This window comes from Podarcis tiliguerta (assembly GCF_965153285.1).
Source record: "Podarcis tiliguerta genome assembly, chromosome: 5".
NCBI lineage: Eukaryota > Metazoa > Chordata > Lepidosauria > Squamata > Lacertidae > Podarcis > Podarcis tiliguerta.
In genome coordinates, this window is record NC_139538.1 from 54,217,353 (window position 1) to 54,232,954 (window position 15,602).

The 15,602-nt window shown below is 42.3% G+C and overlaps 2 protein-coding genes across 2 annotated transcripts in view; one reads left to right on the forward strand and one right to left on the reverse strand.

Moving 5' to 3' along the window:
- GPR26 (G protein-coupled receptor 26) overlaps positions 1–1,282 on the forward strand; it is a 38,115-nt gene extending 36,833 nt beyond the window's left edge. Inside the window, exon 4 of the transcript XR_014511332.1 lies at positions 1,029–1,282. The gene's annotated coding sequence lies outside the window, so the exon portion shown is untranslated. The remainder of the gene's footprint in view (positions 1–1,028) is intronic.
- Positions 1,283–12,107: 10,825 nt separating this feature from the next.
- CPXM2 (carboxypeptidase X, M14 family member 2) overlaps positions 12,108–15,602 on the reverse strand; it is a 66,075-nt gene continuing 62,580 nt past the window's right edge. The window contains exon 14 of the mRNA XM_083439628.1: positions 12,108–14,198. Coding sequence (XP_083295754.1) covers positions 13,927–14,198 — 272 coding nt within the window. The 3' untranslated portion in view covers positions 12,108–13,926. The remainder of the gene's footprint in view (positions 14,199–15,602) is intronic.

Genomic DNA, 15,602 nt, shown 5'->3' on the forward strand with positions numbered 1-15,602 from the left:
CAGCATGCAATGTTTCTTTAAAAAGACAAAACCCAGGCAAGGTCACAATCTAAATATCCATCTACGTATACATACACTCTTTAGAGATAAGGCTTCCATTACGGCTGAGGAGACTGAAGTCAGGATGCTTTCTGAAAACATTTGCACCACCTTTGAAAGCCACCCCTTTCTGCAATTCATTTGGAAGGCCTTTTTCTACTAGGGTTGGGAAAGCAGAGCCCTGACTGACTCCAGCTGCAAAAGCTGAGGCTTTGGGGCTAGGGTTTTGTTTAGAGGGTTTTGTATGGGGGGGGGCTGTTGTTGTTATAATTTTTAATATCTTTATTTTAGATTTTATAATGATATATGTGTGGAAATTGTTTGATTTGGTTGTGTTCTTTTTGATGTTTTATTGTTTATTACTATTGGTTATGCTGTAAATATGTATTTTGTCATATTGTAAGCTGCCTTGAGCAAGGCTATATAACGATGGAAAGGCAGTGTACAGATAAAATGATGTAGGTACGTTAAAAGGAAGGGTAAAAGTCTTCGTAACATGGTTCCCTTCAAATAGCTTCTGAGAGTGAGAAGAACAACACCTTCTATTTCTGAACTGGCTTTGTTATTTAATGTAGCCAAAAATGACTGGCAATATAGTGTTACCACAAAGCCAGTTCAGAATGAGAGCTGGAAGCCTTGCTCCCACTTTGAACTGACTTTGTGTTTTCGTCATATACCCATATCTGAATGGCTTCTTGATGTTAGTGATATCATCCCCTGTAGTGGTGTGTGTGGTGAGGTGGAGTCTCCATTCCAGCAGAGGTGTCACTGTTACTCACCTGGATGGGCCAAGGCTAGGCAGTGATAAGGTTGGGGCAGCGCAGGTGCACTCTTGGTACCAATCCAGCACTCCAACTGTGCAGCTCCAACCTGTCATCACCCCACTGCATCCAGGTAGGAAATATGTTGTGAGTTTCCTGTTTGACTATTGTGCATGGCTCTGACACTATAATTTGTCATGAAAGTGCAAAAGAAGAGGCCAGGCATAGGGTAAGGTAAAGGTAAAGGTACCCCTGCCCGTACGGGCCAGTCTTGACAGACTCTAGGGTTGTGCGCCCATCTCACTCAAGAGGCCGGGGGCCAGCGCTGTCCAGAGACACTTCCGGGTCACGTGGCCAGCATGACATCGCTGCTTTGGCAAGCCAGAGCCGCACACGGAAACGCCGTTTACCTTCCCGCTAGTAAGCGGTCCCTATTTATCTACTTGCACCCGGGAGTGCTTTCGAACTGCTAGGTTGGCAGGCGCTGGGACCGAAGAACGGGAGCGCACCCCGCCGCAGGGATTCGAACCACCGACCTTTCGATCGGCAAGCCCTAGGCGCTGAGGCTTTTACCCACAGCGCCACCTGCGTAGGGTAGAGGCAGTTTATAAAGGAGACAGTGTGTCCCAATGCCAATGTAGGCCTCTTGTGAAAGAGCAAAGGGGGTTGTAAGGTTCATCCATGAAGGCTTATACCTAAGAACCATCCCTGCCAAAATGTAGCACCAAAATTGCCACCAAGAGAGATAGCTTCATAAACAATGGCAATCAAGAAAGAAAAGGGAGTCTGGAATGCACATTTCAATTCCTTCAAACCCACCTTTCATGCCACAGATATTAGATCCTTAAACGTTTGTCATGGCCCCAACTTTTGCTTTTTCAATGGACTGAAAATCTGTGTCCTGAGCAGCTGCGTAATAGACAAAAATTTACAAGTGAAGCTTTTTGTAACTTACATATATAAAGACTGCCTGTTGCTTTATGCTGGTGTCAAAAGCTGCCAAACTCTTGACATTATATGGTGTGGTGCTAATTGGCAAAGGCAGTTTTAGAAATATATTCCAAAGGGATTCCCAGAAATAAATGCACTTTTCAGATTTCCAGGTCATCCTACAATACCATATTATAGAAAGCAGAAAAGTCACTGGATTTCACCGCACAATCTGCAGAAAGCCAAACCCCCCCCCCCCCCCCGCCGCTTGTGACCTTCTAAAAATAGAGCTGTATGTTTCAATTAGAAGCTAGTGATAAAACACGACAGCATTCTGCACCTCATCGTGTGGTGTGAGCTTGCTTTGAATGTAGGGCAGGGAAGCAGAAAACCAACACTGAAATCACCTGTAATCACCACTTGAAAATCGACACAGGATCTTTAACAATTAAAGTTTGAAAGCGACAAATAAAAATAGCCTGTTTAAACCCCTTGGAAGGAGCAGGCTGCATAATAATTGATTGCATGTTCATTTTTAGAAGATTGACCTTTCCTTCCAGTTGTGTGATGTGGAGATTTGCTTTCAGTACTTTAGCTATCATTTGCCTTTGTTTATTCCATTAAAGGAAAAAAAGGGGGAAAGGGCGGAGGGGGGAGCCTCTTCTCTGCCCAGCATGGAATATCACTGCTGATCTCATTTGGTGTCTTCTAATAATTGCAGGTTTTAAGCAAGCTGGAGACATCAACTTTCGCAAGAATTAAGCATGCAGTGAAAAGGAACAAGGGGGGAAATGAGTGGGAGTATGGTAATTGCATCCCTCTAAAGGCAGGCAAAGTGAAACAGAGCAGCAGATGGTGTCGACATCTAAAAGAAAATACAACGTGGACAAATGTAGACAATAGAAAAGAAAATTATGAGATTTTTTTAAAAAAAACGACAACCCATAAGCCATGGTTCTACAGGGCAACAAAGGCTTTCTAAAGGGCACTAAGAGGTGGAAATGATTACATACACAAGATCATTGCACTGGCATCGCTGTAGAAGTTAGGGTAGTGAATGGAGGGGAGGAGTCTGCTCTGACTCCACAAACATTTTTGCAGGTTTGTAAGAAGCACTCCCGCAAACTGCGGGAGGTAGTGGAAGACAAGAGTTCCTGGTGTGCTCTGCTCCATGGGGTCACAAAGAGTCGGACACGACTAAATGACTAAACAACAACAAAAAGCACTGTGACAGAGGATTTTTTTTTAAATCCAGTAAATTCCCTTTGCTGTGTCTTCTCTATTTAATAGGCTACAAACCTGCTCTTGCTTCCATTCCTATTCAGAGGATAAACGTCTGAACCTGAACTACGCAGACAGTGGATAATTGGGTAAATTGTGTACCTGGACTTTGCCACTTCATCCTGCAAGAGGAGAATTGTATCATCTGAACAGTTTCCTGTATAGCTAGCTAGGTAGATGCTATATCTATATAAAGCCTCTCCTTAATTCTCTCAGTATAGAATAGGGCAGGGTTTCATACATAACCTGTTGTTGTGTGGTGCCGGGGTTCAGGTAGGTAATAGGAAATGCAGACGGCATTTTCCCCAGCCAATCAGCCTCGTCCTCTAAAGAGAGGTGTCCCTGCTGCCTTGCTTGAGAAAGCATGGCGTGTACAGCTCCTATAGATACATCTCCGAGACTTGGTCGAGGAGATGCCTCCCACATGACACCAGCTACTCGTCTGTCGACTATTTCAACCAAACACATACTTTCTTTTGTTTCATGTTTCTATATTGCAGCTTAAAGCAACTGGAGGCATAAAAACTGACTCTTTCTGGAATAAAGCATTGTTCAGACCCATAAATTGTTATTCAAAACTTTAGTTGCAGAACTTCATTCAAAACAGAACAAAAACATCAAAGATACATCCAAATAATTCCGTACAATATATTGTTCATGTCCAGCACAGGCTCGGCATCTTATAAGAAATAAAATATAGTTTTGAACAAACCTAGAAGCAAAGGTCTGTCTCTCTTTACAGCCTCCATTTTGCCTGGAGCTGTATTCACTCTCTGGAGAGGGTCTTTTACACATTCTTACTCTCACAGTGTAAAGACAGCTCCCTTTCGAAATGGAGATGTGCAACCAAATACCCACATCACATGTTCAAAGGTAAACATTCAGTTTTAGAACAGATAACATTTACAGTTTATTATCAACCTATTGAAGCTCAGAGCCCTTTAGTATGCTGCCATGGAAAAACCCCAATGTTAGCAATACACATTTAGCCATTCTCCATTTCAGTGTCAATTAAACAATTATACTTAATATTCTAGGCACAGGTCAGCACTTTAAAGCTCTGTATCTGAGCCCATCACCTTTTTGGGTGCTTTTCCTATGAAGACCTGCTATCACAGAATTGGAGTAAACGGCAAACCACATAAAACTTGAATTGCTGTTTGTTCCGATTCAGTGTTAAAGAGTGGGTTTTCTTGGGGGAAAGTGGTGTGGCCAAAAGAAGGGGGGGGGCTCAGACAAAGTGCTGACCTGTACCTACAAAGCATAGGCAAAAGAAAAGTGTGAATGCGCCTCCTCCCGCTATATATATTTCTAGTTTGATTTGTCCTGTTCTTGTATATTAATATATTATTGTTGTTTATATTGCATTCTGGTTTGGTTAGATTTGTAGAAAATGGGGTAGAAATTAATGAATAAATAAAGTTCCTTAATGGGGCAATTCTATAACTTTCCACTGAAGATGGTTTATCCCTGACACTGGTGCACATCTCTGAGGTTTTTTTCTTCACTGCTCTGCTTAAGCACCCCAGCGCAACATACCCCAGCTTCTCTGTAAAGGAATGGCTTTCAAGGGAGCCGATCAAATTTACAGCCCAGATTTAAAATATTTCATGTTAGACTTCGTCTAGAACATAGCATAGGTCACCACTGTATTTTCAATGAACTTTTCAGGTATCATTAATAATAAAGACTACGTTTCTTCAGGCTGAAAGTGTACTTCTGAATACAACATTAAATATGAAGAAACAGATGTTGTACTTGAGATTTGCCAACACTTACACCACACATTTCATGTTGCTGTTGCTGCTGCTACTGCTGCTGCTGCTGTTGTCATCATTATTAATTTCATGTATGAATTACTTTCCATGAAGTATCCCAAACAATATACAAAGGGCTGTTATTTACCAATGACAACCATTTCACAATGCTGTATTGACTAGTTGCGTTCTGATCATTCTGGCCAATGCAATTTCATTTAAGCCCAATATAGGCTTGAGTTTAGTTTCAGTAATCATGATTTAGAGACAGCTATGCAAACAGGTCATTCCAGGATGTTTTGGTTATAACCTCTTAGCAGTTATTTCTGATTATCTGCTGTGTTTCTCAATGCACAATAGTCCACAAATCAGAGATAGCAACGCTGCTGTCGAAGCCATACTTTTCACTTCCCAATGATGGCAGAGGTGAGGGAAGAGCCTTGCTTTTGCCAAGTCGCTAATATCTGCAACATCTTCTGTTTCCCCTCTTTGAATGGAGATTTGTTATCTGCGAATAACTAGCAGAGTACGTTAGCCTTGCATGTTGCTTCACTGCGCACAGTGCGCATGGAGGGGGAGGAAGACTGCACCTTCTGGCCACACCTCCAACTTTGCCTACCAGCTTCACCCACATCTGAAAAGGAGAGATTATGCAGGGGCACATAGTATTATTACACTACAGCTGCTGCCCCTGTTCACTCGCCAACCCCATCTACCCACCAACCCCTTGCTTACCTGTCTCCCTTTATGCCTGACCAAACCTCCCTCCCTTGATACCTCACCCAAAAGAACCTGTCTTATCACCTCACCCAAACCATTTACCACCTTGCTGAAAATCCTCTCTTCTTCCTTTGGACCTCACTCACCAAAAGCCCAGCCTGTCACATGATCTCATCCCTGCCCCATTTTCTTAGCTGATGCAGATTCCCCAGCCTTGCAGTAAAGTGAGGTCGCCATGATGAAATCCAAGAAGCGATACATCAAGGTTTATTGAGAAAATAATGTTTAAAGTTATATTTCCCCAGTGTAACTGTTGTCTGTTTTATATATATATAAAATACAGCCCTGACATTTGTTTGCAACATGTTTATTCCACATGCCACTGGGGGGAAAAATCCTTGATATTTTTCTTGTTTAATATACGGAATAAGCAATATCTACTCTAGTTGTGCAGTCATTTTGTCTTCCCAGATAATAGCTCTTTTCATACAATCAACAGTTTTGTCCCTGATTACATTTTTATTCTGTGGAAAAGGAAGTGTTGGGAGTTTATATTTAGGCATGGATGAAGAAGGATTTTTTTCATAATCTATTTCATATTTCACACAGCGCATTAATTATTTTAGCTACTGACTTAATTAACAGTGGCAATTTCCACCTGTATCTCATAGTTGGATAGTTTCTTTACCACATCTAACAGGAAGTTTCAGATAACCAGGTGTCAAGTAAGATGTAAGTCACCATCAGACTGCCTAGATGTTCTGCAACATTCAGCATAAGTAATAACTGAGAGAGAAAAATACCCATTACCCACTTGTCATTTTTGAGAAACAAAGATTCAGGTTATTATCATCCCATTGTCCTTTACATCACTGAACATGAAATATCACTGTTGCTTTATGAATATACTGCTTGTTGGCCAAACCACAAACACCATTTGCTTTTAATTAAGTTTCATCTACTTGTGATAATTTTATGGGCCCAAGAGCACTGCCCCTATTCCACTTACCCTGCACTCAGCTCCTACCTGTGGCTCCTAGAAGCTGTTACCATGCAACAGCGGCCACACCCAGGAACTGCTTCGACTGAACGACTAAACCAGGTGAGGAGAGCCGATGGGTGTCAAGCCCTCGTTGAGTTAAGGACTTCCCCTGCATGCAAAGATATGCTCTGGCAGATTGAGCAGACGAAACCAATAGTAGGTCCAATGGTCTGCATGTGCTGTGGAGGTAAGTGAGTGGCAGATGGGGCTTATCAACCAGGGAAGGTAGCCCATCTAGACCATGCCTCTAAACTTCAATGGGCCTACTCTGAGTAAGACCAGCATTGGCCACAAGTCAATGTATCTTCACCGTGAACAGAGGGTGAGGGGTAATGAAAGCCAGCCCTGCCCCAAATATCCCCACTGCCTGTTCTACCCCCAACTAGGAAGATCTGAAGGGGTGCATTTGAGTGAATGTACTTTCAGGACTCCCACAAGTAAGCCTGATAATGCAGGATTTCCAATTGTGGGGAGGCTTCTATGTGTGTTCCCACAAACTGTTAGAATCTTCCTTCATATTTTTCCACACAATATGAAGTCGTATAATTGTAGAGTTGGAAGGGACCTCAAGGGCTACCTCAACTGCCTGCAATGGAGGAATCACAGCTAAGGGAAGGTTGGATAAAGACAAGGAAATGGGGGGTGGGGCCAGTGCCTAAATCTTCTGTTCCATGAACACTTGGTATGCTCTCTTCAGGATCAGTCCTTCCCAGTGCAAAACATGTTTACTAGGAAGTAAGTGTCACTGCTTCCAAATGCCTAGGGTTCAGGTGGGTTCAAATATGCAAATTTCTCCACAAAAGACTTACTGTGCTTCTCATTAAATCTGAGTTGATTAGTTCTGATCCTGATGCAATTATATAAAAAATGTTTTCCCAGGACTGTATTAGAAGTACAAATATTGTTTATTCTCAGCAAAAAAATTCAATTAAGAGAAGAACACAGCACATTCCAATTATATAATACCTCAGGCTTCCTATGACTCACTCAAACCTATTGGCTCCAAGTATACTGATGGGTTTAATGAAGCATAACAACGTAAGCAAGAGTAGACGAGATGCCACAGCGGTCACATCTAAATGCTTTGTGGATTCCCTATAGTCTTTACACTGGCAGTTCACATTAACTGATTCTCAAACCCTATTCTTGAATCTAGATCACCTGCAAATATAGCAGATCTGTTTTGAATCAGAGCTTAATGTATGCAATCAAAGTGCAGGAATAAAATGCAGGCAATTCATCCACAGAAAAAGATTCTGGAAATTACTGGCAATTTGAAAGGAATATTCCACTTTAAAAATTGGAATGTTAAGTACTTTACAGATAATTTGACTTTAATGCCTGGGGTTTAAGCATATTCACAAACTGAACTTCTTGACTTACATCAAACCATTGGTCCTGGCTTTCCAAGGGTTCCTTATTGTGTTCACCATGGGAGGCAGTTGAGGAAAAGAGCGAGGAGATAATCCTGCCCCTGGCGCTGCTGGTGATGAACTAGGGTATCTGTTGGCAAGTCATACCTCTCCTCCAGAGCAAATTGGCTGTGCCGGAAGGCCTCTAGGGGTGAGACACTGGAGTGGATGCAACTTCTTCCTTAAGATTCACTCCCAGGCTATCATTGAGGCCTTACCTAGTAGCAGATGGTGTGATGGGGCTGCCCTCACCTGACCTCCAGGGCACAGAATTGCTGCCGCTTACTGAGAAGAAGCAGAGGACCAAGTTGGTAGGGAGGTCAGCGAAGTGCACACACACAAGTGGAGCCCAACCAGTGTTTCTGCTGCTGTGTTTGCACTGTGCTAACCGCACCAATGCCCATCCCCTCCCCTCTCTTTCCCCATAAGCAGCAGAAATTCAGCCGCCTGGAGGTCAGGTAAGTCCCACCGCCCCACCATGCTGTCCACTACTGGCCTTATCTAGAACTCCAGGACTGGAGAAATTGACTTCTCCGCCCAACCATGTTTGTCATTTCTATGGACAAAGGTTAGCACCACTGGTTGGTGGGGCTTTGCTTGCCATCCATCAGTTTTGGGAGGCAATGGTAAACGGCTCCTTCAGGGCTGAAGTCAAACTGTTGAAGAGCTACAGTACCTGCTGTGGCTGTAGAGACCGATAGGTGAGAGACATGTTTTGCTGCAGTTGTGGCAGATGAAGGCATCCAGTTGTGCTCTCTGCACCCCTCCCAGCACTCAGTGATCCTCTAGACACTGCACGACTTGGCTGATGGGGCTAGGGAGGAATTTTATGTGCACTCATGAGCCAGCTTCTAAAGATTTTTTTTACCATAGATCACTTGAAAATTGTTGTAGAAATTGTGGTGCATTGGGCTGGATGCTGGATGGTTTTTATTGTATTTGCATTGCTTCTTATAATAGAATCACAGAAATGTATGGTTGGAAAGGGACCAAAGGGTCATCTAGTCCAACCCCCTGCAATGCAGGAATCACAGCTAAATAATCCCTGACAGGTGGTCATTCAACCTCTGTTTAAAAAGCTCCAGTGCATGAAAGTCCACTACCTTCCAAAGTAGTCTGTTCCACTCTTACCATCAGAAAGTTGTTCTAAAGTACTCCACAAAGTGGCACTAGGCAGAGAGAGCAAATATGGACTTATTTTGTACGTAGGAGTAAGGAAAGGAGGAAAAGGCCCCTTTTGTGAGGTGAAAAATTGAAAGAGCCTCTGAGGTTTGGCCTACGTAGCAAAAGGGATGCCACTTTCAGTAAAAATAATAATTGAAAGTTCACCCATTAGTGTAAATAAGGTGTCATCCTCTAGAGTCCCAGTTTTCAATTCCCCCTGCTTCTTGAGTCAGCGGATGAGGTAAAACTGAAAACAGCCTTAGATTTACACAACGGAAACATACCTTTCCTTCAGCAAGAGCCGTCAACAGATTCACAGTAGATCTAGCCATTCTAGCAGATCAGAGCAACAAGCAGAAGTGGATTAAGCAGCCACTTGTAGATAAATCAAAATTCGCACGCCACACTCTTCTATAAATATCTAATTCAAAACCTAGAGTGACGTCAAGCAATAATACATCCTGACAAATGCTAGTCAGTTCAGGTGACGAAGTATATGCCTGAATGAGAGCAAGTCTTTGGACATTTTGAATTTTTGTCTCATAGCTGAACCGCCACAAGATTGCATTAAACGTGATGGATTCACTGCCTCTGGGCACAGTTTTATTGCTCAGAAACTCTCTTGCTGTGTCAAAGCAAAGTGGAACAATCCTATTCCAGATTCCAGCCTTTTCATGAAATATCAATACAATAATTTACATTATGTTCAGAACAAGACTGTGCCTTAAGTCCCTAATCCTGAGAACTGAGATCCATTTAACAAAAGCATTGTCTTATTCTGCCAGGGCTTCAGAATGATTCATATATGACAAAAACTACACAAAAAGCGCCTACCCACATGGGTACTTCATGAGACAGCATTGTACTTAAAAGATTTAAACTCCATGCTTTGGTCTACATTAGGGTTGCCATATCCCAAGAAATGAAAATCCAGACACAGATGTTGTTGAGCTTTCTTGGCAAAATTACAAAAAATTATGTTTTTCAGCTATTGAGGGTGGGGGTGGGGGACGGCCAAAGCGACATTACCGACATGGGTTGCCATACATCTGGATTTTCCAAAACATTTTGCTGATTTCCAACAGGACACTGCTTCCAACTGCAGTATTCTGGGTATGTCTGGGAAATTCTGGAAATTCTGGCACCTTCATTACATATCTTTAGGTGCCAGGAGAAAATGTTTCTCTATAACCAGGCTTTTGGATGATTATCATTCTATGTCCTTTTAAATGTGCTTGTGGGAGTGGGTTTATCGGCTTGTTTTTATTTTATTATGTATTTTGTATTCCCATTTGTTTGTTTTTTCAGTTGTGAACTGTGCTGTGATCTTCGGATGAAGGGCGATATACAAATTTAATAAATAATAATGGTGATGCAGGAGAGATCCAAGACCCAAACAAATTTGAGGGATTTGCACAGTCATGCAGTCAAATTGGGGGGGGGGGGGGAGAGAGATGTACTTCCCATTTCTGACCACATGTTTAATTACCACAACAACCATTCCAATCTTCTGCAATTCATTGGTCAGTGCCCAGCAGTTTCTCTATCTGCTCCTCCTGTGCCAAATCTCTTCTGGTTCACAGGACATGCCACTTGCTACTTGGTTGTTAGAGGAGAGATTAAAATTAAGCCATCATGAACAGTCTTCTGGGAGAGCATGCTGGCTGTTCCTTAGCAACCCACCATTTTTTCTGTCCTGCTGCCTCCTTAGAAGGTGGCAGTTCTGCTCTGTGTCAGTCATGTGAGCATGCTTTCTCCGATAAGCAGAGGGCTTAGGGAGAGAGATATGGGGTGATGGGAACATTTTCACTCTATGCACTACTGGAAGTTAGGATTGACAACTGACCAGGAGGTAGGAACAGTGCTTGATAGTACCCTGATGTGGCCAGGGGTTTATGTTACACTCTCATTAAAGGCACAGCTATGGATGCCAGTTGAAAAGCCGGCAACCCCAGTGAGAAGTCAGTGGGACTAGGGGAAGTTTCATGCATATAATGAGTTGTTGAGAAGGCTGGGGGAGAAGATCTCCCCAGGTGGACCTGCTGTGATCCAAGGCTGTCTCAACCTGCTCCAGCCAACCCATGGATTGACCCAAACCTGTCTGATTTCATTTGGGATCTTGGATCCCAATTCACAGCCCTAATAGATGCCATCCATTATGGAGAGCACAGTTATTTTGTATAAAGATAACCCTTTGGGGATGGCATCATCACTCAGTGGTCCAGCACATACACAAGGTCCCAGCAGGGGTGTAGTTTGGTAACCTTCGGTAATATGGTGCCCTGAGCAAGGCTAAAATTTGGCAACCCAAATGGATTTTCTCCATTATGGATCTTCTCAATTTTGTACCCCCTTCCCCACACAACCCTATATCCAGCACTGGTTCTAGATTCAATCCCTGGTATCTTCAGTTAAAAGGAGTAGGTAGCTGGTGATGTGAAGTCCTGCAAAGCCACAACTAGTCAGCAGCAGACAACATTGGTGTTGATTGACAAAAATACTCACCTGGTATAAGGTATGTTCACCATGCAGTAATATATGAAAGGGAAGACAATCCTTTTTTAAGCTTCCGGTTTCCTTGTAATCTAAAGGGAAAGAAATGGAATTTGCATATATGTGCCCTTCATAATCAATGCTTTGTGCTGGTATCTTGATGCACACATACACACAGCAGAGGTTGGATGCTCATCTGTCATAGATGCTTTCGTTGAGATTCCTGCACCGCGAGGGGTTGGAATAGATGCCCCTTAGGATCCCTTCCACCTCTACAATTTTGTGATCCTATGACATACATGCACACATTCTTCAGCCTCATTACCTGTAAGCAAGCACTATCATCAGTTGGCTGCAGCGTGAAGATTTGCAGTGGTTGGAATGTACGTGCTGCTTGCTTTTAATGAGACTTAGTCACTCTGCACATTTTGTGGCTTCTGTTCATCACAGAGGATATGTTGGTTAGTGTTAATAAATTGAATATAACAAGTATGTTGCACATCCACTGTCAATTTCCTACTTGCAGCAGTTTTATTTTCTTTAGTTCTGAATGTGACTGAGACAATCATTATTATTTTTTTACACGTCTCACAAGTATATACTGAGTAAGACAACCACTGCAATTAAAAATCATAACGGTTAACAAACAGTGTACAGTAGTACCTTGGGTTACAGATGCTTCAGGTTACAGACGCTTCAGGTTACAGACTCCGCTAACCCAGAAATAGTACCTCGGGTTAAGAACTTGGCTTCAGAATGAGAACAGAAATTACACGGAGGGGGCGCAGCAGCAGCGGGAGGCCCCATTAGCTAAAGTGGTACCTCAGGTTAAGAACAGTTTCAGGTTAAGAATGGACCTCCAGAATGAATTAAGTTCTTAACCCGAGGTACCACTGTACTTAGGAGGGCTCAGTAAAGTCTTGTTGTCATGCATGATTCTATATGTGACACCACAACTGGCTTATTTTCAGACATAAGAGAAGAGTTGAGGTTTTGCCATTGAATGGCATAATAATGTTCAAACCCTATATAACTGATACAAGCTTACATCAAGTTACACAAGTTGAAGAAAATGTCCAGTACTGACTGGTTGGTTGTTTTACAAGCTGATCTCATTCATTTATAAAGACAGTAGCAACACACCATTTTCACATACATTATCCTTATATCTCTGCAAGGCAGGTAAATACTGTTATTTCTGTGTTGCAGGTGTGACGCAGAGATGAAAAAGAATCAATTTTCTAAGCTCACCTGTTGAGTTCATGGCAGCGATGTCTTGATTCAGAGCCCAGTTGCTGTGCTCCAAACCTCCTCATCTTTCTGGCCCATCACAATCTAACTATAAAGAAGCCTGCTTTTCAATCATTTTAACTTGTTTATGTCCTGCAAATCACTAGGAGGATACTCAAGCTACTATTAATGTTAGAGAATGGAAGTTTCCCTGGTATTCTATCTGCTAAAGATTTCTCCCTCTCACTTGTCCAGTGAACCTGGAAGTAGCAAGAATATGGAACACTAGTTTAAAGATGATGTTAACTTTATAGTGAGACCAAATATTAAGGTCACTTTTAACACATTTGCAAGGGTGGTGCATTTGTTAAATATTCAACAACAATATGGTGACTGGTGATGGGTAAGAGGTGAAGCTCAGTGGTCACTTTTGCAGAGCTATTTGCCCACCAAGCTGTTGCCTTCATGAAATCATGCTGAAATCTGTTCCAACATGGCCCCAAGTTGGACTGATCTGGCACCACAAAGGTGGTATCTGAAATAACTCTTGAAAGAACCCACCCCGATCTAATGTTTCATTCCTCCATGAAAAATGGGCACCATTTTGCTTTAGACATCTTTGTTCACTTTTGCATTTTGTTTGTTGGATTAATGACAGAACAGGTGCCACAGATAGTATCTTGGACAGAATCTGAATTTTGTCTCCCAGCTTAAAAGTATTTCAGTGCTGAATCTTGAAGTCTCATTTCCAACCCCAAACCCAATCCTTGTATTCACAGAATCTTTAGTTCATGGTTTCAAGGAAGTACATGGTCTGAGGTTGTGTATGTGTGGAATTTCTTCTGGTTATAAAGCCTCTCCTCTGGGTCAGAGAATACCGGTGCCACATGCAATTGTTACGCATCAGATCTTTTTAGAAGACAATATTTTATTCCACATTTTTCAGATGATAATATAAATCTAACATTAAGTAGTGGAATCCCAAGATATTCTATAATAAAAGATCCCTAATTAGAATACTGTCACACAGGGTTGATATTACATTCTACTACGGGAGTAGGTCTCAGTTTAGATGCAGAGCATGATAGCATAATTTGTTACACTGTAGAAAGTTGTCTATACTGCTGGCGCCTCTGCCTTGCTCGCTGTCTGTTCCGCCGAAGTGACAGACTAATGGGCTGTTTCCCAAATTTCTCCATGATCTCTTTGATTCGGGCCAAGTTGGTTTTGCTGATGGTGAAGTCACACCGGGTCGCACCCATGTCATAACCCACAGCACAGTTTTTGGTGGCAGCAGTATAGCCCTCCGCTTTTGCAGTGACGACGTATTCTCCAGGGTTTAGAAGGCGCCAATAATCTCCATCGCTTGCTGTTGAAGAAGGAAAGAATAAATATTGTGATACATTTTTGTTTGGCCTTAACTTCCATCTTTCTATTTAGTATCAAGGAGCTTATCCATCCTTGCACGTGAAATTACTGCTCTAGGATGGGGATTTGGGGATTGGTATAGGAAAAAACTTAATTATCTCCAAGACTTGTCGCTTGTAACCTTGGGGATTTAGCTACCATTTTCATGTTCTAGTTATATAGGCTTGAGTTATTCAATTTATTGTTTCCAATTTGTAATGCTGGGGAGTCCAGTCTATATTTCGCACCAGTCCACCTAGGTTTGCAACAGTTCCAGTCGAAGTTGCAGGGGCAGGGAAGCCAAAAAGGTCAGGTGCATCAGGAGAAGACTTCCCTGCCCCCTCTTTGATGTAAACAACACCATGCAAATGCAGCTTGAAATTCAGCAGGGGGGGGGGAGGACTTTGCTGTGTTTTAAGTCACTGATGTGAACATAGCCACCATTACAGTGTTTATGTCTCATTCTATCCTTCCACAATAGTGATTCTTCTGCCTGGGAAACGAAAGCGTATGATTAAATTTTGTTTCAAACCCATTGATTCCAATGAGACTCAATTGGCTGAAATCTAAATATTGTGAATTGGGCTGCTAATTAGCAGGCTGGGAACCTGTTGTGGATCACAGCAACACACATACACACACGGGGGTTCTTTTGGGGTGGAGTTAGTACAGTATATGCATGATTTAACTACCATGAGCTTTGCGGTATAAGAGAATGTTAACTGTTAGAAAATAAGATAAATTATTGCGTATGAGGACCTAATCTGTGCATCCTGCAGAGTCTCCTTTATTTTTCTAAGTGCATAATAGGAACACAGGAAGCTACCTTATACTGGGTCCGACCGTGGGTTCAGCTATCTCAGTATTGTCTACAGTCTGGCAGTGGCTTTCCATGGTTTTAGGCCACAACTTTTTCTCCAGTCCCTATCTGAAGACGCCAGGGATCAAACCTTTGACATTCTGCATAAAAGTCAAGTTCACTACTACTGAGCTGCCTTTTCTCCCAACACTTAATACAAGCTGCACTTCTTCTGGAGGGGTTGCCATCAAAATACTAGCTTACAAGGGAAAGAGGTAGGCAAATATTTGAACATATTTTCAAGTTTCCTATAAACAGTTCCTATGAAGAATGTAGAAAGTCTCTTGCAGTTGACATTTCTTGCACGATGCAGGGCATTTCGAAAGGTAAATTGCCTGCACTTTGTTTTGAAGTATTGTCAACATGCTGAATCTGGGTTATTCCCTGTGAAGGCAGTGACTTCTCCCGCAGATTACCTGTAGCCCGCTGAGAGCCTTTCTCCATGTTTCTGAGCATGTAATGCAACATAAAAACATAAATACACAAAACAGCTCCCTGTTTTCACAC